The sequence below is a fragment of the Lepisosteus platostomus genome, chromosome 8, assembly GCF_059453375.1.
Source record: "Lepisosteus platostomus isolate fLepPlt1 chromosome 8, fLepPlt1.hap1, whole genome shotgun sequence".
NCBI classification, from domain to species: Eukaryota; Metazoa; Chordata; class Actinopteri; order Semionotiformes; family Lepisosteidae; genus Lepisosteus; species Lepisosteus platostomus.
Genome location: NC_142618.1, coordinates 55,155,560 through 55,182,070, shown reverse-complemented (window position 1 = coordinate 55,182,070; position 26,511 = coordinate 55,155,560). Strand labels below are relative to the sequence as shown.

Here is a 26,511-nt window from a genome sequence, read left to right as displayed (position 1 = left end):
TCCAACCCTAGTTCTGGGGAGGCTCATTCCAACATGTTACATCAACCTATCCATCTGTTTTCTAACCCACTTAATCTACTACAGGGTCACAGGTGGAGCAGGAGCCTGACCCAGCAAGTAATGGGAAGAAGGTGGGATACACCCTGGATGGGTTACACGTCCATCACAGGGCACACAGAGACACAAACATGCACATACTCACACCAGGAAACCTGAGCACCTAGAGGAAACCCACACAAATACGGGGAGAAAATGCTACCCCAGGAATTGAACCCAAGGCCCCAGAATTGCGAGGTAGAAATGCTTACCACTGTGCCACTGTGTCACCAGTATGTAACAATTAAAATATATTAAATTAAATAGATGATGTCTTCAATTATGTACATGTACAGATAATTTCATAGTCAAAATCATCATGTCCTTCAACCCTCAAGAACCATTGTTCACTTCAAGAAAACATTACTTACTTATCAATTGCTAAAGTGCTCCTAATGTTTAAAGAACAGGTGATTTAGGGTGACATTCAGATAATAACTAAATTGAGGCTGTCCAGACTCAGTACTGGAGACTCTCTTTCTAAAGTATTTACTACGTTACGTAGAAGTATTTCTAACGTAATAGTATGTTTATTTCCTAGTATAATAATAAAGATGATACTATTGTATATTGTTTTGACATATTTGAAATTCTGAAATTAGTTTTATTTCATTGGTTGTGTGTGCCTGACTTTTCCTATCCAAGACTGTTTTCAATTCTTAGCAGCAAAATCTGTATAATAAAAGTCAGGTGCAAGCAATTAGAGCTTAATTATTGGCAATAGTCAAAACAATCAAACTATTACAAACACTTTTTGTCAGGGCAAAGTGCTGATTCTGGAAATGGATGTAACTGATCATATTATAACAATTTATTATACATATTTGTGATCATTACATATTGCAGTGGCTGGGGGTCATCTGAGTTACCATTGTTTTCCTGATTGATTGCCTTATTTAGAAGTTTGGACTGGGCGACTACATTTATATACAGGTCTTGGAGCCATAATTCAAGTAAACGTTTACGAAAACAGAGATGATCAACAAGAGTCCTAATAATTTACTCATTCCAAATGAAGTAATTAAGCTAGTCCCCATATGAACAGACCATAGCATAAATACACGAACAGACATGCAGACAAATTGAGAGAGACAAGAAGGAAGACAGGACGAGAGAGCATGCAGCAAAGCAGGAACATCATCATTGTTATCCATCATCCTCCTCTTCATCCAAAGCTTTTGCTGTGAGACCCTGTCTAAGTGAATTAAGATTTCAAACCAAAATCTGTCGAGGTAATCTGAACTCTGAGTACCAGACTGAGCTTTATTATAAAAGCTCTGGTTGTATTTATTTGGGAATACAGATTTTCTTTATTGTGGAATTATTAGGCTAAAAACATATCTAAACACATCTCTCCTATTTTAGTGATGTATTTGTGTTTCCAATTGTTTCCCATCCATTTTATGAGCATCAGTTTATAGAGTGAAATTCATTCCTGGTTATGATCCATTTTTTGTATCAGAATACAAGTTCTCACTCTATTAAGTGTTTAAAGTTATAAATGTAAAATTCTGGACTTTCTGTGTCTAAGGAATGCTCTGTATTCTGCAAATAGTGTTGTGTTAAGTTGTACAGTATGTTTACATACTTGTGTAATTTATTATAGAACACTTCATATTTGTCTTGTCTAAGTTTGGACCAGGTTATCACTCTATTAACAAGCTATGCCGGAGAATAATGGACACAAGTGCCTATCGGCCTCTAATAATGCAGCTCACTCTTATGTATTAGAATTCAGTTCCTATCTCTTGGCTTGCTCATGTGAAAACTATTACACAGCTCTCGTAGAAATTCTGTTCTCTAAATAGGTAAAAATGTCATCCGTCCTAAAACAAAAATGCTTATATTTGCAAAAAGCAAAAAGCATATGTGCAAAAAGCATATATTTCATTCAAACTTCCTTTGTTTTTACTTTTAATAGGTACCTATGTCACTCAGGTAACTGCTACAGATGCAGATGATCCCACATATGGCAACAGTGCCCGAGTTGTATACAGTATTTTACGAGGACAGCCTTACTTTGCTGTTGATCCTAAGACAGGTAAGCACATTTCTACTAGAGTAATAAAAAATATATTGTCTATCATTGGGTTATACTTTTTAAGCATGAAATCGTTCTGATTTGCACTTGCTCATGAAATTAATCCTTTCACTTTCTTGACCTCGGCAGTATTCAAATGCATAATCACTGGCATAAATTTCAAACCTTTTAATTGTTGTTTACGAGTGGTCCTGCACCGTCACTTTGTGATCACAATGTGCACATGGTAAAACATTCCTGTGGCTTGTTTAATTTGTGATATCTTTTGTCAAAAACCATTGTGTTATCACATATGGGTATTGAAATAATGTTGCAAAATAAAAAAAGATTATTTTTACAACATTAGGTTTTAAGTGCAACTGTGGAACGAGATACTGTATTCATTTTTATCTAAATTTACTCATACATTTTAATCATTTGATTTCTCAGCCTTTGTCATCATTCAGCTAGAGTTCTAGGGCATCTCTGTTGTTTTCTGTCAATGTAGCATGTTTATCCTTCACACAGAATTAAGCATAGCTGAAATCAGTTAATCCAATTTTATTAAAGCAGCACAAATTTCACATCAGTTAAATCTTTAATCCTGTAAACCCGCTAACATAATTTCACAGATGAAAGATACATAGCTACAAAATACTGTAATTCTTAAAAAAAAAACATCTGTCATGCCTCCATTTAAATGATCTGATAAACAGTATTTACAACAACTTCGACATTATTTTTCAGCCCAACTTCTGCAGTCAACACATCTGCAGTCTGTGGTACTTTTTGCCATGTTATGTAGTACTTTGCCACCCTCTTCCTTGAAGCACAAGTCACAATGTCCTGTCATGAATACTGCCATAGGGGAAATAAAGAAAACCAATTCTACTGGTCATTTTTATGACCAGACCAACAATATCCAGGATGCTCTGAAAGTGTAAGGGAATTTAAAGATGGCCTTAAACAGTAATTCCAATTGAGGTTTTTAAATGTATATTTGCATTTAAACATGAATCATTAAAGCCACTATGTATAATATATTTTTAGGATATGTGTATATATACTTGTCTTTTGCTGTCCTTTTTGTAAAAGCAAATACATACAGTAAAAAAAAAATAGAGGCCAGATTAAAATATATTTTAATTAAAATTAATTTTAATCTGAATGTTTTTTTTTTATCCTGTACTGATATCTAGATGAAGGCAAGAAAGATGCTAATCAGTTTGAAAAGAACCTTCATATTCTTTTTTCTATCTGGTCTTTGATTGATTTTCCAAAAAAAAAGAGGCATTAAAAAACACTAAAAAGAAAGATTTAAGAGTAGTGATGTTTTGAAACTACTTGTAAATCAAAACTTTCCATTGAATCCCTTTCCTTCTTTGAGGACGAGGAAGCTGGAACCCCCTGGAAATGACCAAAGATTAGCTGCAAAGGTGGAGATGGGGTGGAGGATGAGTGCTGCAGTTAAAACTTGAAGAACAGGATTACCTGGGACAAAACTTTTTGTTAGCTCTGTGCGGCAGTATCCTGGTGCCATGAAAAAAAAAGGAAAAAATATTTAATGTAACATAAAATTATATTATATAAAACTCATATAATACAATATGACATGCCACGTTCTTGGCAAGTGGCTGCAATGTTCTCTATTCAAGCTGTTTTGTCAAATAGCAACACTAGACTTTCTGGGGCGATTTACACGATCAGCAATGTTTTGCTGGGGGCAGGGAAATGATAAGATTAATTAGTGTGTGTGGCTTAATAATTAATCTAAAATATATTTTATACATTCATGGAATCATTTGTCCTATACATTTCTAGTAACATTGTTAGTTAAATCACGATTAAAATAAAATGCAAAGGTTACTAATGAAGGATCAACGTTTTGATCAACATGCAATCACTGAAGTCAACTACTGTATGTTCATTTCTCTTGCTATGAGCAATGTTGTGGTTACTGTATCATTTAACAAAAGTAGTAGGTGAGAGCAAGTTCTATTCATATAACACTGAAGCCCTGCTATGCTGTATTTTTCTGATGAAAAAGATAATATCTGTTTTTTAACTTATTTAATAAATAATGGACTGCTTTTCAGTTTAGTTCTTTAAATATCGGGTTTATCTGAGATTGTAATTGGGTCACATTAACATGCATTTTAATTTACCCTGCTATTCATATACGTCTAGTTTTAATTTGTACTTTAATAGTTTTAATTAAAGCTCCCTCGAATGGGAAGACATTGGCTGTTGAATTGCCTTTTTCTCTGATTTAATTGTATGGCTTCTGAAGGAGTAATAAGGACTGCTTTGCCGAACATGGACAGAGAGGTCAAAGAACTTTACCAGATTCTTATTCAAGCCAAGGATATGGGAGGACAACTAGGAGGGCTTGCTGGGACTACAACCATTAACATTACACTCTCTGATGTCAATGACAATCCACCAAGATTTCCAAAAAGTAAGAAAAATGTTTTTTTTTCTGCAATATTTAACCTATAATCATTTTAATCTAACACATTGTACAAATTGGTTATGAAATTACAATGTTGAAGGGTTTATTTTATTTACAACACAGTTGCAAAATATCCTATAAAACTTTTCTCTCTCTCCTATTTTTGTCAAACAAAACAACAAAACAATACTTTTCCTGCATTTCAAATGCATTCTAAAGCCAAAAAGGCATCAGAAAATGTCTACTTCTGCAGAAACGCTAACCCTAACCCTAGCTTGGACACTTATACAATACCTATCATAAACCTTGCCCCTAAAAACTGTGTTCAAAAAGATACCCAGATGTCTGCAAACTCATCAGAAACATTTAAAGCAATACTTTTAAGCATTTTCAATGTATCTGCACTGAATCTGTTTTAAATTTCCAGTATTTGATTTTTTGTCACCTGCTGCTGAAATGGCGTTTAAAATAAGCCTGATTTGTGTCATTTAAGGATTATCATTACAATTACCACTAAAGTTTGGCAAAAAGTATACTTTTATTTGGGTTCACATGCAAAAAATTAAGAGAGTTAAACATCTAGAAAGTGTGATTTAAAACGTTTTCATTTTCTACCATTTTTGAGCAGCAGTGCGCGGCTTAGCAAAATCCGCAAAATTGGTCCAAATTTTTTTCTCAAGGAAACAACAAAGCAATACTTTTCCTGCTCCTCATATGCATCCTAAAGCACAGCAAAGACATCAGAAAATGTCTACTTCTTGTAGAAATGCTAAACCTAACCCTAGCTCGGGCACTTCTAGAATACTGTACCTATCATAAGCCTTGCCCCCCAAAATTGTGTTAAAAAAGTTACCCAACTGTCTGCAAACTTGTCAGAAACAGTTAAAGCAACGATTTTAAGCACTGAATCTGCTTTAAATATTCAGGATTTATTATAAAAATTATCTATAGAAATGTGCAGTCTCTAGATTTTCTTTTTATAAGGATTGGTGTAGAAACAGTAAATGTTGCAATTAAATTAGTTTTCACAACGACAGTGGCATGCATCGGTACTTTTACATTACTTCAAATTCAACAATGTTTTTTTAACCAAACTATCTTCTTTTATGATGTCTTCTTTTTGCTTTGGCTCTGTAATCATATAAGTATTGCTTTTAGAAGCAACCTTACAGTATGTCAACTACTCGTTCTGTGACAGCTACTGGTAAAAGGTGAGAAATAATTCAGCCATTCTGGAGTTCAGATAATACATCATTTTATACTTTCTTATGTTACGTATGTGTATTTGTCATTTTACAAGGTTTAGAAATATATTAAATATGTTCTTTATATGCTCCATACCAAACATATGTATTGTTACTTCAAGATAATATATACACAGCACAACAAATGAAGCATCTTATCCTGACATTGTTATTCCATATTAGATTATTGATATTGCAGTAAACAAGAACTCTGTGTGCTCAACTATAACATAAGATGTACTGTACTTTTATTATGTAGTCATTGTTTCTTTAAATATAAGAAACATATAACTTAAACTTTTCTTTTTCCTATAGTTACCAAAATGCTACAGCAGTACACTTGGTATTTGTGTTTTTTAGTGCACAAGAAGACATGGAATTTGAAAACAAACAGGAAGAGCGGTATATATAACATCATTAAATACATAAAATCATTAAATCATTAAATACAATACACACAGATTCCCACTCAAATTAATATTATAGCTATATTTTAAAAGGGCAGTACTTTGCTTCAACAGTAATTCATGTACAGTGATCCTTACAGCAAATATTTTTATAAAACATATTTTATAACTTAAGAACCAAAATGAAAGTGATGGTCAAAATTATAACAGTAGCTTTTATTAAAATATATAAAATATCAGCATAAACTTGAAAATCTGACAAATATAGAACACTAACATAAACACACGTAATATCTATACTAATATTTGCTTTCTTCACTATGAATATGCTTACACATAAAATTGCAAATATAGTTTTGTTATCTTAAATGTGTTACAGCAATGTTGCAGAGATCATTGCATCAATGATATAGGTACTTTAAAATATTTTAAATGTATAGATTTAAATATGCTTATGTGATTCTTCATTATACTCTAATACAGATATTATACACCTGAGAGTGCCAGAGTCTTCTCCAGTAGGATCCACTGTTGGAAGAATAAAAGCTCATGACCCTGATGCTGGTAAAAATGCAGAAGTGGAGTATACCATTGTTCCTGGGGATGGTGGAGCTATGTTTGATATCACAACTAATGAACAAACACAAGAAGGAATTCTCATACTTAAAAAGGTACATTTACTTAGAAATGTTAATGTTGCATTTTTATTTAGATTTCTGTATTACATTTTAAAATAATTCAAATTCTCTTGATTCTAATCACATGATTGTGTAACCTACAGCATGCACTAGGAAGGGGTTAATTACACCAAATATGAATTAAAATCTGATTATTGTTTAGTATACAGAAGGAGCGTCTATTCAACTCAATACATCAGGATACTCTATCATTTAAATTATACATATATATAGTACTGTATAGAGCATATTAATGCACATACATTTAATTAATAATATTTCTTAATAATTATATAACTCTCCCAAAGGATCCCAGAGCATTTTACATTCAGAAGCACAAACACTTCATCCACAACTGAAGCACAGTACTGACCTGGGTGACGCATAGCTGTCAAGCTAAAGAAACCCCACTACAGAGCTGATCACCTGGAGAAGCATGAAATTGCTTCACCAATTGCATTAAGAGAAACTACGAGGTAGCCCAAATTGTGCAAGCCAAAAATTAAATTTAACTATGAAAACTACTTTATCATCCTTTCTCTTATCTTTATCCTCATACCCCTTGTCTCGTCCGAAGGGTGGCACTTCCTACAACACAGTGTGTTCAGTCACCATAATGGGGCATTGATTTAGAAATTCTAGTCTTGAGTGAGGTGTTCCAACCACTGGTCTATGGCTACCATTGTCTTAGCTTGTTTAGAAACCATTATTGTTAGCAATTGGTGTTGTTATATATATGGTAACAAATTCAATTTCTTAAGTGTCTTAGTAACACACTTTTTTTCTAAGGCAATACAACTTGAAAACATTTTAATTGTAATTTTAAGCTCATTTTAATTGTATTTTATTAACTAAACATAAATATAATCACAAATGGCTTTTCTCTACAGTACAGAGTTCTAAAAAGTTAATTTCACAAAGTAAAGAAACTTTACATAACAAAATAATACTTCCTCATTAATAAAAATATGTATTACAATGTCTTCAGAAATATTTTTAAAATTTGCCTTATTCAACTAAAATCATTTTCATCATTAACCACGTATACAGATACAGTATGATGATATCAGATATGATGATACACATATAAAAAAGAATCTAAATCTAAAAAAGAAGACAGACGCACTTACTGTATATAACAATTAAGCACTTTGCAGACCAGAGTGTGAGAACAAAAATGTTAGCACAGTAACCAAGCCTGTCATAAAGATCTGCTAAGCAAAAATATATCTTTCTCTTGGTTCCAAGTGCTACTCTACTAATGCCCATTTAGCAAGAGTTTTTTATACCGAGAAAAACAAAAAAAAGTCATAGTCTGAATAGGCTATACAAACAAAATCTCTCTTCCTTTGTCTGCTTCTCATGATCATTTTTTTTAAATTCTTCACACCATGCTACTGAATTCACCATGGCTGGTGGCAACCTTTAAATGGATTGAATCATGTTGCTGAGACACTTGTCAATTACCACATAGTCAGGTGTGTGACTGCAGTGCAGGGAAAAAGACAGAAAAAAAAGACACTTGCCAATTAACATACAGTTATATTCAATAATTAAATTATTTCTATACAGTCATAGTTATATGGTTATTTGAATCTAGACTTATTTTCCTAGAATATATGTGGTTAGGACTGCTAGATGTTTTTGTATAGAAAGTATACGTTTTTTTAACAGAGGGATCTCTTCTCAGGCAACATGGTGTTTATAGATTTGCTAAGGAATATGATGTTGCTTCTTCCTCTTTGCGAACAATAAAGTATTCTGGTTTTGTTACACTGTTACTTTCTGCTCTATGTTTTGGTTATAAGAAGCAATCAAGAAAGGTAATTGCATTTTTGAAGACATGTTTTGCATATGAAAATTTGCTTTTATTTAATTTAATACCTTGATGACCCATATTTCGGTTGTTATCGGGCCTCAGTGAATATATAATCAGAATCAAAGGTCAATTGTCATTCTGTTTATGCATGTTTGTTTTAAAAAACTAAAGCATAAATATTCTGAATATTACATATTTTTATATAATTTTGATTAATTGGCTGAGATACATTAGAGTATCTTTGACTGTTGAATAAGCACTAAATCACTTAATTATTGGAAGAGTTGATTGAACACCTGTCATGAGGTAATTTCACCTACTGAATATCAACCAGGCTAAACATCAAGAAAGAAAAATCACAGACAGGAAGAAAAATACCCTGCATAACAATAACTTAATGCCAATTTTATGCTGAATGCTAGGTTACCTTAGGTACACTCACTACTAGAGGATTATTGAGCATAACAAACCAATTGTAGGGGAGATTCAAGTGCGTTGGTCTGTGCAGATACCTCTGTTTACTACAGAACTCAGCTTGTGGTGATTTATGGCAACCTAAATCCACAGAACGGCACATTGGTCTAGCCCTGCATCCTCACTGCATCCTCTGTGCTCATCTTAACATGAAAAGGTGACATTCCTGCAGGATAATGCATGCCCTTGTGTAAGAATTACTTTTTCTGTGAGATAAGAAGGTGATAATTATGGCATGGCTGCATGACTATAGTATAATATTTAGTATATTTCATTAGGTGTGAGCCCCACTGAACATTTATGAGATGAGTTGGGATGATGTATGACATGTAAGGCTCAAAGAACGTGATTAGACTATAATGTTTTACAAGATGAATAGGACACATTCAGAAAGTATCCACACCCTGGTGCAGAATTTGCATTCCACAGCTTGCATAGCTTCCAGCAGTGGCAACTAGCCTGCAACATTACTAGTAGACCCCAGCTGATCAACCCTTTTCATGAAATATTTTATGTATTGTGTTTATGTTAATATTTTATTTTTACTTAGTATAGTGAATTATATATATGTTAATGAATTATCTATATCATATCTAATAAAATGTTAGTGTCAAAGTTATATTTTTTTCATCTTCCTATATTTTTTTAAACAACTTCACTTTCTCACTGGTAATTAGAGTTTCATACACATAGGGCTAGGTAGGATTACTACAGTATATCCATGAAAATTAACATCTGGCTGCAAATGACTGCAGTAAGGAAAGCTTTGAGAATAGTTCCTATTAGAAGACTTCAATAGGTAAGGTACTCTTTGACCTGACACCAATCAGTTAATTCTGTTTTGAATCAGAACCTGTATACAGTGGCTAGCAAAAGTATTCAGAACCTTCAAATAAAACAGTGAATCTGTTTTTTTTTAATAATAGGCTTGGTTCTGACTTTCTTTTTATCTTTGCAACATATGCTGTGTTTGGTGAGATATCACAACTATAGTCTCTATCAAACAGTGTGAGTGATCTGTAGGATGACACAATGACCACTTAATGTCACAACATACAGTATATTCAATTAGGAATAGAGCATCTGTACTCATAATGAAATGAGGATAATATCCCTCTATCTCAGTTTCTCTAGTGTACAAAATGCCATTGCATCAAAGTTTGTGAATTTATAAGAACTTAGATCTTTTTTTTTATTTCTTATATAAACTGAATATTGTTTCTCTGTATAATAAATAAATACAAAGATTTGTAGAGATTTGCTAAAAGGATCTGACAAGAAAAAATCTTAAGGGAATCCATTCCATATCACTAAGTCTGAATACTCTGGTATCTTTAGTTAAATGGATAGTTGCTCTACATTTACTAATAAAAGCTTTTGAAGAGTATTTGAGTGCAATAGTCCCTTAAGTAGGAGAATAGGGGATACATACATTATTGCTACGGATACATGAACAGTGAATATTACTTAACAAATAATTTCTACTTTTTCGAGAGATGTGGCAAACAAATTGAAAGCAAATAAAGCTGAAAAAACAGTAATTCCCCCTTACCAATTCTGTTGTTTAATAGTGCATAATTGTGTTTTCTTATTTACTTTACACAGTTCATGATTAGCTGCTTATATAATGACAAAGATACTTATGCATTTCAATTTTTTTACTTTGTACTTTCAGTTACGTGTTATATTAAGTATATCCACAGAATAATGGAATGATCCAAAAAGTAAATAAATTAGACTTCAGCATTCCAGAGTGCTTAATATGGTGCATGAGATATGTTCTGAGCTATTCAGCTTGTAGTGCCGACATTTAGAAATGTAAACATGCAGGCTTATGAGAGTAGCTTCCGGAAGCTAGACAGGGAAAATCCACTGGGATAGATTTCCCTCATTACAGAGAGATCATGTGCAAATTCCTGAAGCTAAACTTGGTCTTCCACAATAAAGGGACTGGTAGGGTCTGCTACGGGAGAAGAGTACTCAAGAGTGTGAATATATGCTTCAATCTCCAATGCTGGGTGTGTTTTGTAAGTAAAACATAACCTAGACTTTTTAAACTGATTGTAAAATATACAATCAGTAAATTAAATAAAACCTAAATCATTTAGAACATGGCTCTAAACAAGTAAGTTTATGATTGATTTATTAACAATGTAAAAGCCTGAAAGATTCTGCTAGATATAAAAATTGTTAAACTTAAAAAAGATTAATGGATTGGGGCTTCATAACTCTTCAAAGACTAATGTGTTCAGTGATGCTATAAAGAACAGTAGGACATTACACACACCATAATAAGGATATGAAAAAATAAATGGAGTTGCGAGAGTAGAGTCTAAAACCACACCTTTAAATAGTAGCCCTAAAAAGAGCTTTTTAGTTAATAGTTTTGCCTTCACTAGAGAGTGTGGGTCCAGCGAAGGGGTACAATCTGTTCTCCTCTACACATTAATAAAGAAGAAAATCTACTTTTATTTCTACACAATACAAATATGTCAGGGTTATCTGTTATCACATAACAAAATATCTCACATTTCAATAGAAAATCACCATAGAACTCTTCTTATGTATGAATGAAGGAAAAACACTAGAAATCAAGCAGAACAATGCATGATTTCTAACACATTTACATTTTCACATAGCACTCTATAGTAAAAGTATTTTAAAATCCAAGAGCCACAATCTGACATTTTAATGGAAACTTACTCATCAAAATATCTGTCCTTGATAGCAAACATAGGTGTACATTATTATGAAGTGCATTTTCCCATTTCAACCTAATCATAGTTATAACTGTATCAGACATCTGGCAAGTTGTTACTGTACAGTACCATTTAAATAATCTTCAGGTCAGAATACTGAAGAGACATGTACATGTTGTACTTTTTTCTTTCTACATGGTCCTCAGTTTCATTGCCAGGCAGATGATACTCATATCTTTGCTAAAACATCTTCCCCCTCTGATTTACTTCCTCTTTAGTTATTTTTTGTCTGTGTGACATTTCTTGAAGCTAGTGACAAAACAGAAATTATACTGGTGGAATATGGGAATTATTTGATCCTCTCACGTATTGTGAGCCCCATGCAAAAAGCCGATTACGGGCTCCTTTTTCATCTTGGAAATATTGCCCACATTAGGCAATTCCTAAGCTTACTTCAATGTTAAGTGTTTCATTAATGCTTTTATAACATCAAGGCTTGAATTCTACAACTCTTTGCTCTGTGGTCTACTAAACACTCTCCTCAGTAGGTTGCAGTACTGTATATCCAAAACTCTGCAACTAGGCTGCTAAATCACTTTCGACCCTGACTACATATTACTTAAAAGGTAATTTAAAAGTATTTAATATAAGATCTTATTACTGACTAAGGCTCTGAATAATCTAGCTCCATCATACAATTTCCAACCCCTTTATGTATACATTCCTTCCCGTAGGCTCTGTTCAGATGAGGCTGGTCCTTTGCTAATTGTGTCTAGGACTAAATGTTGGACTTTTAGTGACTGTGCTTTTTCTCTTGCAACTTTTTATGGAACACTCTTCCAGCTTCTCTACAAGAGGCAGATTCATTGATTATTTTAAAATCTAAACTTATGGTTTATATTTAAATTTAAGGAGCCGACAGTTTGTCTGATTGTCTTACAGTGTGTCTTCTATGCCCTTGCTTTATTGTATTTATTTTTATTTTATTTTTATCAATATGAGCAGTGTCCTTTAGTTTTTTAGGTAATCATGAATTTGAAAAACTGAACTGTGCTCCCATAAATTACCTTTGTAATTTTCCTTTGGATTTGGGCAAAGGGCTTTGACTATGTTTGCTCTGCAGTTTAGTTTTCAGTGTGCAGTCTAATTGCCTTGTTCTGTGTGTAATTAACTGCACCTAAATGTGTTTAAGCAAATTAAGAAAGCTGTTACAAAGGTGATTATAAAAAATAACATGAGGTTTGGGTGAGGGATGGTCATGCTGGGTTCGGGGCAGTATAGAGAAGCCCCTTATCTGGAGATAAGTGTAATTTCAGAAAATAAAAATAACGAATTTGATAGATGTAAAATGTAAAGAAATTAAAGGGAATCTCGATTAATGAATGAATTTATACCTAATGACTTGTTGCTAACTCACATAACATACAGTAGGAAGTGCCTAATTAGACTTCTTAGTTTTGAGGAAAAAAATGTTTACCTTTGCCTGAATTAATATTTTTCTCACCTATCTTAGAGTTGATCAATTTTCCTTCCTTATTTGCATTCCTCTTATCATCTCCCTTTCAGCAGCTCCTTGGCTCTTTACACCCAGTGACCAGTCTTCAGTTTATTCTGACACTGCACATAAGTTAACAGCAAATTACCTAACAGCTTAACAGCTGAAGTAAAGTGACAGTAAATTGTTGGAAAATCATTGAACTGTATTACATAAATTTACAAAACCCAAAAGTGTGTATACTGTATTTATTTTCATAGCAGCAGAAGTAAGATTAATTATTTTTCCATCATATAGACCACTGTGTATATGAAAAAAGGGATGTTTTACACATTTTCTAATCTTCTTGTTATTTGATTCGTCTTTTCATTATATAAGTGTATTTTTTTAGTGAATGCCAACCTATACTACATGCAATTATTTGGCTTTGTCACAATTGTCCCATATTAAATGAGCAAGGAACAAGCAATTACACACATAACATAATCATCAAATGAGTGAGCGACACTAATTTTAGAATTATGTACAAGACGTTTGTAATGCATTTGCTCAATACACTTGCTTTCAAAAGAACCATTACAGATTTAAAGTGAGCAGTGCCATCTAGAGGCTTAAATATAATCAGAGAGTTCTAATCAATGAAATGTTTTATTTTAACAAGGCAATAAAAACACAATATATGAGCTTTGTAACTAATAACATTTTTTATATTTTCAATGCTTCTCAGTGTTATACTTTAAGCAGTCTTAGTTGAAAACCAGAGAACCTAATGAGTATATTATCTAAACTATTCTTTGTTGAATCCTGTTATTTCTGATTCCCCCACTTTATACAGATTATTTATGATACTGCAGTAGGTCTGGTTATAATTTTAGAATTTGACCATGCTAATTAAACAGTTTGTTAAACTTAGCACTTTGTCTTCTGGTTTATAAAGGTTAATGAAACTGAAATACTGTAACATGGGCAAGCAAGGTAATTCCTTGCTTACATGCTTGACTAGTGCTTGACCAGTTCTTGACCAGTAGGAACATTGCATCTATTTCATTTTGCAATCATCTTTGTGGGTCAATATTTGATGTTCTTCCTTATGGACCAGAATTTTTCAGATCACTGATTCAGCATGGTACTCAGGATTGTGATGTAGAGGAAGCCATCCTTCATACCTCCTACAAACCCCAGTGTCCTGCTTAATTTCCATTCTCAGCTTGCATAGTCTGTCCTTCCTGAAATTACCCTTAGTAACAAAACAATTTCCCAATTTTCTCCTTTTTCTTCTTTGAAATGTAAGTACTGGCACACAATGGCTGCTGCATGTCACCCAGGTTGTTGCTGCACTTCAGGGTTGTATGATGTGTGTTCACTCCAATTTGTAATACAATTTGTGATGCATTGGGTTAACATTTCCATGTATGAATACAAATATAATTCGCTAGTAATGCAGTAAGAATCATATGATTGTTCCAGAGGTGGTCATGAATGCCCAGATCATGACATTTCCTCCTCCTTTCTTCAAAATTAACTTAACTAAGTACTAACGATGATCCAACAGAGTTTTAGAAGTTTTATGGACAGATGACATTACACAAGAGCTATAACCAAAGTGATGAAAGGTTACAGTGTGGAGAAAAGAAAGGAATGATACAAAGACCCCAAGTTCATTTGTGAATCATGTCATATTTGTGGCCACTGCAGCCACTTCTGGAACCAACTCACTTGTCTTTACTGATGATGTAACTAAATTTGGTAACAGCAGCATAGATTCTGCAGTTTACAGATACATTTTTCTTAGTTATGTAGAAGAAAATGCTTCCTTGCTTAAGGGGTGGCTCGTCACCATACAGGATGGAAATGCTCAAAAACAGCCTATGCAACTAAGGAGCTCACAAGAAGAAAAATGCTGTACATGCAGTAAAAGTCATAAGTATGGAGGCGCTAATATGTTTGTGTTCCCAAAACAAGAAGATAAGAAGGCCCTTTAAGTTAAGATGAATAGGAAATGGGTAGTACAGTAGGTTCATTGTGGATAAATAAAATCAGCCTTAGCGTTGCCAATAGATCAAGTAAGTGTGAAAGAAGAAAACTACCAGGATCTTCACATGCAAACTCTGCTGCCCTTGTAGAAGTAGATGTAACATGACTGCAGTAAGTTGTGAGGAATTGCCATCACTTAAGGTTGCACAATTGGTAAATTGTTATCTTGCTTTCCTGTTCTATTAGGATGATGTCTGACTGCTCAGTCTAAAACACCCCAGAGATCCCCCGGCAAAATCAGATAAACACAGAGCACTTGGCAGCTTACTCTACAGTTATGTCTCCAGTTTAGGTTTGTCTTATAATATGAAAGAAAACCAAGCTGAAGATCTACTGGAAAAAAAATGGACTTATGTTTTTCCATTGCACATTCAGCATCATTTGACTTCTAAACTTTGTTCTGTGCTGCTAAGCATGATGTAATTTGTAATTTGTTTCACACCATTTGTTTAAAGGCAAAAGCAGTCATCAGTCACAGAACCTTTGCCAAATTTTACAGCACATTTACAGTTCATCATAAATTAACATTTTGTTGTAATTATGTAAATCAATAGGAATTAATAATCTATATTGGAGAAGCATGACACTATAGAATAGTTGGTCATTCATTATATTTTGCACCTGCTGAGGTTTAATATAATCATATTAAACATCAAATAAAATATTAATATTTCCAAGCGACCCGTTGAATGGAAATAATATACCATAAATTGTTTAATATTTAAATAATGAAGAAGACTATATCTATCAACGTGTTACACATCCAGTTCACTATGTTAATCTTAACAGTTAAGTTTTGAAATGATTTGTGATAAAATAATGAAGACATTCTCTTTTAAGATCAATTACCATATACATATAGGCCGGCTTCATTGACTACTATCAACCCATGTTGAAAGAATGGAAATGTTATTGTGTTATTGAACTGAATACAAACAAATGGAGTTTATATTAAATATTTATCCCCCTGTTTCTTCTTCCAGAAAGCATTTGGAAGCTTCAAGCAGTTTTTTTTTATTCTGAAAGCCTTTACAAAAACATCCAAATGGATAGGGAAAAAAAGACATTTAAGACATCACCTCGAGAGGCACATTAGATGAAACTATAAATATAGATTTGATGAAGAGATAAGAGCATTTTTGTAGGTCAGAATATCAATACTCTTCTATCTATTCAATTGTTGGGGAATTGTCCATGACTTCAGTTTTATTTTTAACTTATTTGCATAACAAAATGGCACATACACTTACATTTTAAAAGAAAGGAACAGCTTCATCCTGCCAATTATTAACACACACAAGAAGAATGATTTTCCTTAGATACTGTAGATAAAAATCAAAACAAAACTTGCATTATTTTGCTCTATAAGATTTACTTGTATGAATCACTTCAGGTGCTCAGAAGCTACACATTCACATATCAAAGAACTTGTTTGGAAATGAAATTAACACATATGCTGAACATTAACATGTAGAGACTTGTAATAACTTGAAGTACTCTATACCAAACTGAAGACTATTAAAGTCTAATAAACAAAATAACAATCAGACAATAACAGAAGTTAGAAAAGTACAGTAAGTCCATAAAAAGGTTATAAAAGTGAGAGAAGGCCATTTGTATAGCACACATGACAAACCACAATTGCATTCCTACATTTCCTACAGGTTTTACTGCATATTACACTTCAAAACAATGAATGTGAATAAATTATTAACACCCTTAACACAAAGCCACTATTGTTTTCTTGTTTGCTTTTTGATAGGTAATAATAAATAATAAATTTGTCTCTGTTATAAAAATACGTCTGAACCAGTATAATTCTGGGTGTACAAACTGTTGGACCAAGTATGAAGAAAAAGTATTGAAGAATAATAATTTAAAAAAGCATTTTAACTTTTGAACTTATCTAAACCATCAGAACAAAAACTTGTAAATCTTTATATATAGAGAGAACTGTTAAATTAAAAACTATGTAGGTACACCCCATAGAGAATCGTCAAAGCAAAGAGCTCAATATAAACTAAAAGTATTTTCCAACTGTCAAGCAAGTAGTGCTTTAAAATTGAAAACAAATTCTCACAATAATCACTGAGCAAAATGTCAGTAATAATAATAATAATAATAATAATAATAATAATAATAATAATAATAATAATAATAATAATAATAATAATAATAATAATAATAATAATTGCTTACACTTATATAGCGCTTTTCTGGACACTCCACTCAAAGCGCTTTACAGGTAATGGGGACTCCGCTCCACCACCACCAATGTGCAACATCCACCTGGATGATATGGTTCTTAAGATAATTGATGCAGTGTGGAAACGGTCAACAATTTTTTCTCTTAAATATTGTACAAAACAGTGGATCAGGAAATAAACAAGAGTTAGTACAATATGAGTTAATTTTTTCCTCTGACAAAGCTCTTGTGGAAAAGTAATAAATTTAATACTTTAATAGTTTATACTATGTAATAAACAAAGCTATGCTAGAATTAACCGATAACACATATGTACAGTCTGCATGTTCTAGAGTCTTAATTCCTGTATCCGACCTATTTTAAAAGACATAATCCACCTGTTTACCAATAAAAACAATGCATATTTTTCAAATCTGCCTTCCTACAACATGGTTGGCCAGAAGTGAATGACAATCAGTTTCCCCTCTATCAATGCACCACCAAACTAGTGAACAGAAACATAATAAATCAGAATTTTCTAAAATAGAAAACACACTCTCTATAGCACTATTCAGATTACATAGCCTGAATTGAGACAAATCAGAACAAGATATTTTTCTCACAGCTCAAGCGTTGGGGGAGGACAAATGTGGTGGATGATGATGATTCTTTTTTCTCTTTCTTTCTTGTTTCCCTGTCAGTTCTTCTTTTGTCCTGTCTTCCCTGTATTTATACTGTGGTCTCATTCTATTGATGCTAGCTGAAAACCTCCACAGGAACGGCCAGTCACTGTTCAATGTTTATTTTTGTATCATAGAAATATGATTTGCCATGAAGTTAATCAGCCAGAGTAAATCATTAGGAACAGCCTTTGATCATCAGTATCACCCTGAGTTTACTTTCCTCTTAGTCCACAGACCACTAAGTAAAAACATAAATACCTAAGAAAAGAACACCATTTGTTCAACACTTTCTGAAGTTCAGATCTTGATGGGAAAAGCAAACATAATAGAATGCTGTTATACCCCCATCATAACAATATTAAGATGCTGATTTTTTACAAATTGAAATCCCTACTATCCTTTTGTTCTGGGATATATGATGAATAATTTGTACATAAAATGCAGATGGGCTAATTTAAGCATTCAAAGCCTTTCTTAATTTTTCAGTTTGACAACATCACAATATTGAATCAAACTCTAAAGAAAACACAATTCTTTTCCTTTAAAATGAAAAGAAAAATGTTCTTTATTGAATGTTTGATTTTTGCAGATGTTTCATGTAGATAGCACCTGAAGATTCTTAAATTAGGAAAAAAATCTTTCAGCAGATATGCAGTTAAATGTTATTATTTCTGTCCTTTCCATACAATGTATGTATATTAATCACTTAATACAATGTAAACTGTACATATTGTGATAAAACAATTGTGATTTCAGTGATAAAAGGCATAGGAATTACACGACTGTTTGTGTTTTACAGCCTTTGGACTATGAAACAAAAAAGTCCTATACCTTCAAAGTAGATGCTTCTAATGCACAACTGGATCATCGCTTCCACAGCACAGGACCCTTCAAGGATACAGCAACTATCAAGATTAATATTTTGGATGTTGATGAGCCTCCAGTATTTGACAAGTCTTCTTACACTATGAATGTGTATGAAGATACCCCTGTCGGGATCATTATAGGAGCTGTAACTGCACAAGACATGGATGCTGGCAGCAGTCCAGTAAGGTAATCTGTAACTTCATTTAAAATTTAAGGTGGTTGATTAGAGTGCTTTATTCTGATTTAAGGGGAACCATATTGTAGGTGTAAACTTATTTGTGGAATTGGATTTTAAAAAATACAAGTAAACAAAACACAAATAAATGATCTCTCTTTTCAGAGTGCCAATGACATATTTAACATAGATGGGAATTGTAGGACCAAGGTGTCTACTATTTCGGTGTGATCAGAGCAGTCTAGGCTCATGGTGAGACCAGTCCATCCATCCATCTAATTGCTCTATCCAATACAGGGTCGTGGGAAATCCAAAGCCTCTCCCTGCAAGCAGCAGGTGCAAGGCAGGATAAACCCTGGACAGGATGCCAGTTCATACGAGACCGACACAGACACAAAAATGCACACATTCATACCACGGGTAATTTTCCCAGAAACCAATTAACACACCAGTATGTGTTGAGGACTATGAAAGACAACAAGAGCAGCTAGAGAAAACTCATGTGAGCACAGGGAAAGCATACAACTTCATGCATAGTGCACCCCAGGAAGTGACCACAGGGCCCCAGTTTTGTGAGGCAATGCTCACCACTGTGCCACCATGCTGCCCCTGAGATCAATCGTTAAATATAGGTTAGTTTAGTTTGAGAGTCAGTACCACAGTGAGTCATTGATAAAGCTTCTTGTAATAAGTTTGTTTAAATAGATACTGTATATTGAATGGTTTAGCTATCATAATTTACAGTACATTTACACTACTCCATTGGGAATTGAGGTGTGGGCTCTCTCTATTTTTATTCTCTGTTGTTTAATTCGATTTCATTAACTGATTTTGTTCCTACTGTAGATCATTATCAACTGCTCCAACATTTGCTTAGGAGAGACGTAGTACCCATTGCTGGGGAAATTGTTAATGCAGTTTGTATCAATTAGAAGGCTGACAAAACTGTGCCAAGTAATAAACGTATACATCTGACCTCATTTACATGTAGAGTTATGGTAACAATATTTAGAATTAAACTACAGGAACCACGTACTGTAGTTTAACAATGAAATATGATTTAAGGTTATTACTCAACATTAATTTTGAAAAGGAAAATATTGCTTAACCAACTTTTAAGAGTTTAAATAAGCATCTATGGCAAAGGATATAGAGAATATATGAAATGGTGTATTTAGTTTTACAGAAGGATTTTGATTAAATTTGATTACATTTCTTATATTACAGCAGAGAGAACATGCAATACTATAGATTTAGATTCAGAAGGATATTGTTTCTATAAAATTGTATATCTCAACTTACAGATAGTAGTCATTCAGGATAATGTACATGAAAAAGAGAGTACAGCTAAGGGATGAATGATCATATAGCAGTGATGTAAAAAGTGGACTATCACAGGGATCTGTAATTTAGATAAAATTATGATAACAAGGGATGTTGGTCACCATGTTACCAAAATGTATTGGTGCACTGCAATCAGTCCAATAAGTTCCAGGTCTAAGGGGAACATTCTACATAGGCAGACTGAAGAAACTGAGCCTTTTTAGTTTTGAACAGCCATTATAAATAGGTGACCTGTTACAAATATTCAAGATCCTTAAAGGCATAGAATTAGCAGTAATTAGCATAGCTCTGTAATACTCATTTCAGGAGCAGCACAGGTTGGATCTAGACGGATGATATTTTCCACTACCCTCATTATTTTGATGTTAAAAACTTTATAGCTGAAAATCGTTAAATAAATCTTTTAAAAGCACAACTCCAATGCCTTTTAAAACATGTTAATATATTTTATTCATTTCCCTCACTCTGCTACGCAAAATAACCTCTTAGCAGCTTCTCTTATAAATTCCTCAACTACAGCAAGTCAATCTGAATTTCCTGCTCAAGTTCAAATCACAATTCAGATCACTTCTGCAATCTGTTCTGCAGCCCAACAAGTGTGCTCTTGTCCTTTGCCTCCTTCATTTTACCTGCCTCTATAAATAAACCTTTTATCCTCTCCTTCATCAACTTCCACCACAAAGCCTTCATCAAGAAATTAAAGACAGCTGATACTCTATACTGATCTTTAAAAGTAATTAAGCGTTACCTCATTCTCCAACAAAGCATCATTCCATGTGCCCTCCCACTGCCCAACACCTTCTACCAGATCAACAGTGGCCTGAAGTGACACATGGCCAGAGCTCACTGCCATTGTATCTCAAACAAACACCAAAATACAAGGAGAGAAAATATACAAAAGCTTTACCTCACCATGATGAAATCTTAAAATGAAAAAAAAAACAGTTTAGCCACAAAGAGCTTTATCCTTATTACGGCTTATCAGCATGGCATACAGTAGCTAGTGACACAGAGAAACAAACATATACAGTGTGTGTGTGTATTAGAAGGAACATCCTTTCAGGAAGGCAATTGCAATTAATGAGTATGGACATGAATGTTTTACTCTTTGTCAAATCATAATAATGTGAGAGAGGGAACTGTCTTATATCATATAATATATTTTCAAAGATAAGACTTTAAAATTCAATGTTTTTAGCATCATTGATATAAATGGTCTAGAAGAAGATGACAAATACAGGTATGCTGTAATATCTGTCGTGGGAACAATTTACAGTGTCACTTAACAAGTCAATGAAGTTGCACATTTATTTTTTTCGTATGAAGAGCTTTTCATTTGTTGGAGCTCCCAGTCTGCCCATTGCTTTGTATAGAACAGAAACAATAAAGATTTATATGGATACTTCATCATTGTCCTCTGGGAGGAGGCAGAGAAACTTCTGCCCCTATAGATACATTCAATCATCTGGTACAATTTATTCAGGCAGAATCAGACCCACCAGAAGTATATGATCCATTGGGAAGGAGAATTTTCTACTTTTCATAACACTTTGGTAACTAAGTATTGTATTACAACTGGAATACCAGGATTATACTTGGGGCCCTCAAATATATAGCACCACAAACATCAGTTCTTCCAGTTTTGTGGTCTCTAACACATTTTAGTCAATATCCCATATCTGAGAAAACATATACTGTACATAAGTTTATGTTCTGGTACTATTCCATCATTTTCATTACATTTCCTAAATAAAGGCATATGATTCATAAGTTTCTAAACTTTGTGTTTGTGCAGTCTTTGCTTTTTTGTGAACTGAAGTATACTTAAATTATTTCCAAGCATTATCTTGAATTTCAAGTGATTTTGTCCTTTCTATTCGTACAAACTTTCTATTTGTACTCAGAAGCTTGGGACTATTCACAACAAGTTTAACACTGTTTTAAACACTGTTTTTAAAATCAATTGAGGATTTTGTGGATTTCACAGAATGGAGTTATACAATCACCCATATTAACACCATACAATAGGTATGACAGGCCTGTGTTAGGCATGATTTGTCACAATCCAATGAAGCACTACAATATGGAACATGAGTGAAATGGACTATGAAAATATTGATCATATAATAATTTTGAGCAACATAAAATGGGTATGTTGTATTATTTTACTTGAAGATATGCAATGCTATTTTGTAGTCAGAATTTAAGAGTCTTATTAGTTTTTTAAGTTAGGTTTGCTATAATGGGTAAATAGTATGAAACTTACAACAAGCAGACACTCAAACACAGTTAATAAGGCTCAGAAAATGTACAGTACACCACTGAATATGCATGAAGCAAAAACTGGAAATGATTGGTTACTGGAAGTTTGGTTACCAGAAAAGTTGGTTATTATGGTAACATAAACTGTTCCTTTAAGCTTCATGTGCACAAGAAAAAAAAAACATTGTTTTTTAAATGCAATATTTTTTAGAGTTATGTAACTTTAGAGCTATGCTATCTGACTCCCATATTTATTTCCAAAGTTTATGCAGGTGAACATACTATATACAGTTTCAAAAGCTGTGAAACTACATCAGGCTTCAAGAGTATTTGTTTTAATATAAATTTTTTATAAAGTGTAACTAATGGAAGAGGTTGGACAATACAAAACTAAATGGATAGTTCTTGCTTAGCTGTTCAATATTTCACAGTAACCCAGATGCCATTGTTGTACTATGAAAAACAATTAAAAATGTGGTCATACACTACACAAAAGATAGAAGAGTGCTTCAAGAAGATTCTGTGCATAGAGAATGATGTTTTAGAGTGCTTCATCATTTCACTAGGGTATACTACTATATATATATTTACAGCTTTTATTTCCATATCAAAGCTCACAAAGGGACTAAAGAATTTTAAAGTGAATTTGTCTAAGCAGAGTTTAAAATTGAACACTTTCAACAAAAACAAAATAAACTTTCTGCTTATAGTGAGTTCTGGAATTCTCACTAATCCTAATGAGTATCCTAATTACCTCCTAGCTTCTGCAACACATTTTTATACAACAGATTTCTTTGTCCAAGGTTATTTGTAAAATGACTAATAATTATTTTCATACTTAACAATGGTAAAGAAGTCTTAATTTTCTTTATTAAAAAATTATCAGCTATTTTGTTTCAGTCACATGCAAACCAGTGTCCTTCCACATCAGATTTTAAAACATGTTTTGCAGAAATTAAGAAATGTATGAAATATCAACATGGAAATGAGAATGAAACATAGAATTTCCAACCTAAAGATGGTTTTAAATTCAAATTGTTGTAATGAAATATGAAGATTGGGGAATGCCTGTAAGGTACAGTATGATATTGCCAAGAACACTTGATCCTTGCTTTGTCTTTAACAAAGTAACAGAACAGACAAATTATGTACCTCAATAACCTATTTATAAATTAAAGAAACTTTAAGTTTCCATAAAAAACTAAACGAATGGATTGGTACAAGTACGAATGAAAATCATACATAACAGTATACTGTACCATTAAGATATAAGTATTATGTAATTTTCCTGTTTCTTTTCTGTCTTTTACTTTTGTGTGATTGAATTCTAGGTGTCAAGTGTTTTAAAATTATTAATTTAATTTAATTTTCAACACATTAAAATTATTGTTTAGTGATAAACAAAATCCTTTAATCTTCAGATAATAGGTAAATGCAAACATTTTTACTGCTGTTTTACATATGGCATCAGAACTGTAGAGACTTCTCACTTAATTGACAGTCCACTTTGAAGAACAAGTGTGATTTCCTTTGTGTTCTCATTAGGCAATCTGTCTGTGTGAAACTCTGTGAGATTTAATTACTGGGGCTTTCCTGGAGGCTGTTGCTGCGAATAGATGAATCACCTGCACAGATGTTAGGTCTTTTGAGTGGAGCTATTCAATTCAGTTCAGTGAAAATACAGAGCTAGAGTGTAAAGAGCATGCAAATCAAAAGTCGAGACCCTTATACCAAGAACCAGAGTGTTATAAATTTTAAGAACTGCAAAAGCCACAATTAAAGGGTGTAGAAGCATATTTTGCTTTGCATTTACTCACCTTTTAGTATGTTATTTTAGTTTAAATTCCTGTATACATATTTATTGGAAAGCATCCATTATCTTTGAGAAACTGGAGTTGCCAATGTAAAATACACCCAAGCCCTGTGGCATCAGTTTGGTGTTAATGTACATTTTGTCATAAAACATCATTCAGTACATGCTAAAGAAAAGCATGTTCTGTTTGTAAAGCCACTTTGCTGCATTTTCACATCCCAACATTTTTTGTCTTCTACTTTCCAGACACAGCAACACTTACTGTACAACCATCATGCAGTTTTCTTTTTATAGTGAAAAATCTTTCTTTATGTGAATATGGTTGGGTTATACATTATGTGTCAAATATATGTCCATATTGCATTGTGTGTGTGATAATGATGTATTATTAGGCTACATTACAGCAAGAGTAGATTATTTCTTCTTTTATTCTTTTTAGCTATTCACTAAAATGATAAAGCAACTTGATAATATATGCAGAACAATCTGCATGCATAATATATATTTGTTATAAAAGTTTTGCAGTAATGCTATGCTGGAGTCTTTCATGCTTCAAAATGCAAACTGTGCTAATGTTCTCTAGGGCATGTATTTAAAAACGAAAAAGCTACAAAATTATTATTATTAAGAATATAAAAGTGTTCTGTTTAAATGATCATTATTTCAGAAATTAGGCAGTCTACAAGAACTGATACTAGTAAATTACACTGTAGCTGACAAATTTGTTCACAACTTTCATGAACTTTCATGAACTGTAAGTAAATTTTGTTGAAGAAGAGCAAATTTATTCTTGCTGGCTTCAGCTCTTGCTCCCCCGTGACCCAGTAATGGATAAAGCAGTTAGAAAATGGATGGGTGGAAATATCTTTTTAATTAAATGCTCTACTTTCTAAATAAATTCTAATAACAAATTGTCTATGTATTGAATGTCTCAGAAAGTTTCTAGAAATATTTGGGAGTCACCTCTATTGTCAATGGGTATTAAAGGAGTCTGCACTTACAGTAGATGCAGAATAGTCCATACACGGTTATCATGAGTATGGTAGTTTTGTCTAAAGATCTAGGTAATTAATTATCAGCCTCAACAATCCTCATGACAATTTTAAAAATATTTAAGAACTTTGAGGTGTTTGTTTCATCATCATTTGGAAGGACGTTTATGATTTCTTCCCAAAATATTTAGTCAGAAAAGGTTCTGTGAGATTGCAAGATTAACTCACACTCTGGACAATGATTAGTAATATTAAGAAAACTTTGGTTCAAATGACTTTGAATCTGGAAACAGAAGCAGAGCTCCAGAGCAACTTAAAAAAAACAAGAATTTGCCAATGAAGAACAAATTAACTCCAAAGTATAATGGGACCAAAGGATGTGACTGTTTGTTTTTTCTATATATGAAGGAGTCCTCGATCTGATATCGTTACCTCAATTTATACCTCAACTCACGGGATTTCTCAACAAACGTTTGTAAGAAAATGTCCACTTTGTCAGTTTGGGCCGGACACACATATACAGGTGTTTCCATATCCGTTTTAAATTGGCCTAGCCATCCTCCCCGCTACCTATTGCAGACAGGCAACGTCTTTGCCCTTCATGGAGACTTTGTTTCCTGCTTCACCTCCCATTTTTTGAACCAAAGGATGTGACTGGATGGAATTTAGTATTTGGATGGTCTCATGAATTGTATGATTAGCTTAGATGGGTGAAATCAAGCTGTAATGGACTGTCATCCCGTCTATGGTGTATCCTGCCTTTCGCCTACTGC

The 26,511-nt window shown here is 33.2% G+C and overlaps 1 protein-coding gene across 1 annotated transcript in view; it reads left to right on the top strand.

The window, feature by feature from the left end:
• LOC148657544 (cadherin-12-like) overlaps positions 1–26,511 on the top strand; it is a 140,106-nt gene that overhangs the window by 93,088 nt on the left and 20,507 nt on the right. The window contains exons 4-7 of the mRNA XM_088643968.1: positions 2,018–2,137; positions 4,407–4,574; positions 6,703–6,890; positions 19,085–19,338. Coding sequence (XP_088500094.1) covers positions 2,018–2,137; positions 4,407–4,574; positions 6,703–6,890; positions 19,085–19,338 — 730 coding nt within the window. The remainder of the gene's footprint in view (positions 1–2,017; positions 2,138–4,406; positions 4,575–6,702; positions 6,891–19,084; positions 19,339–26,511) is intronic.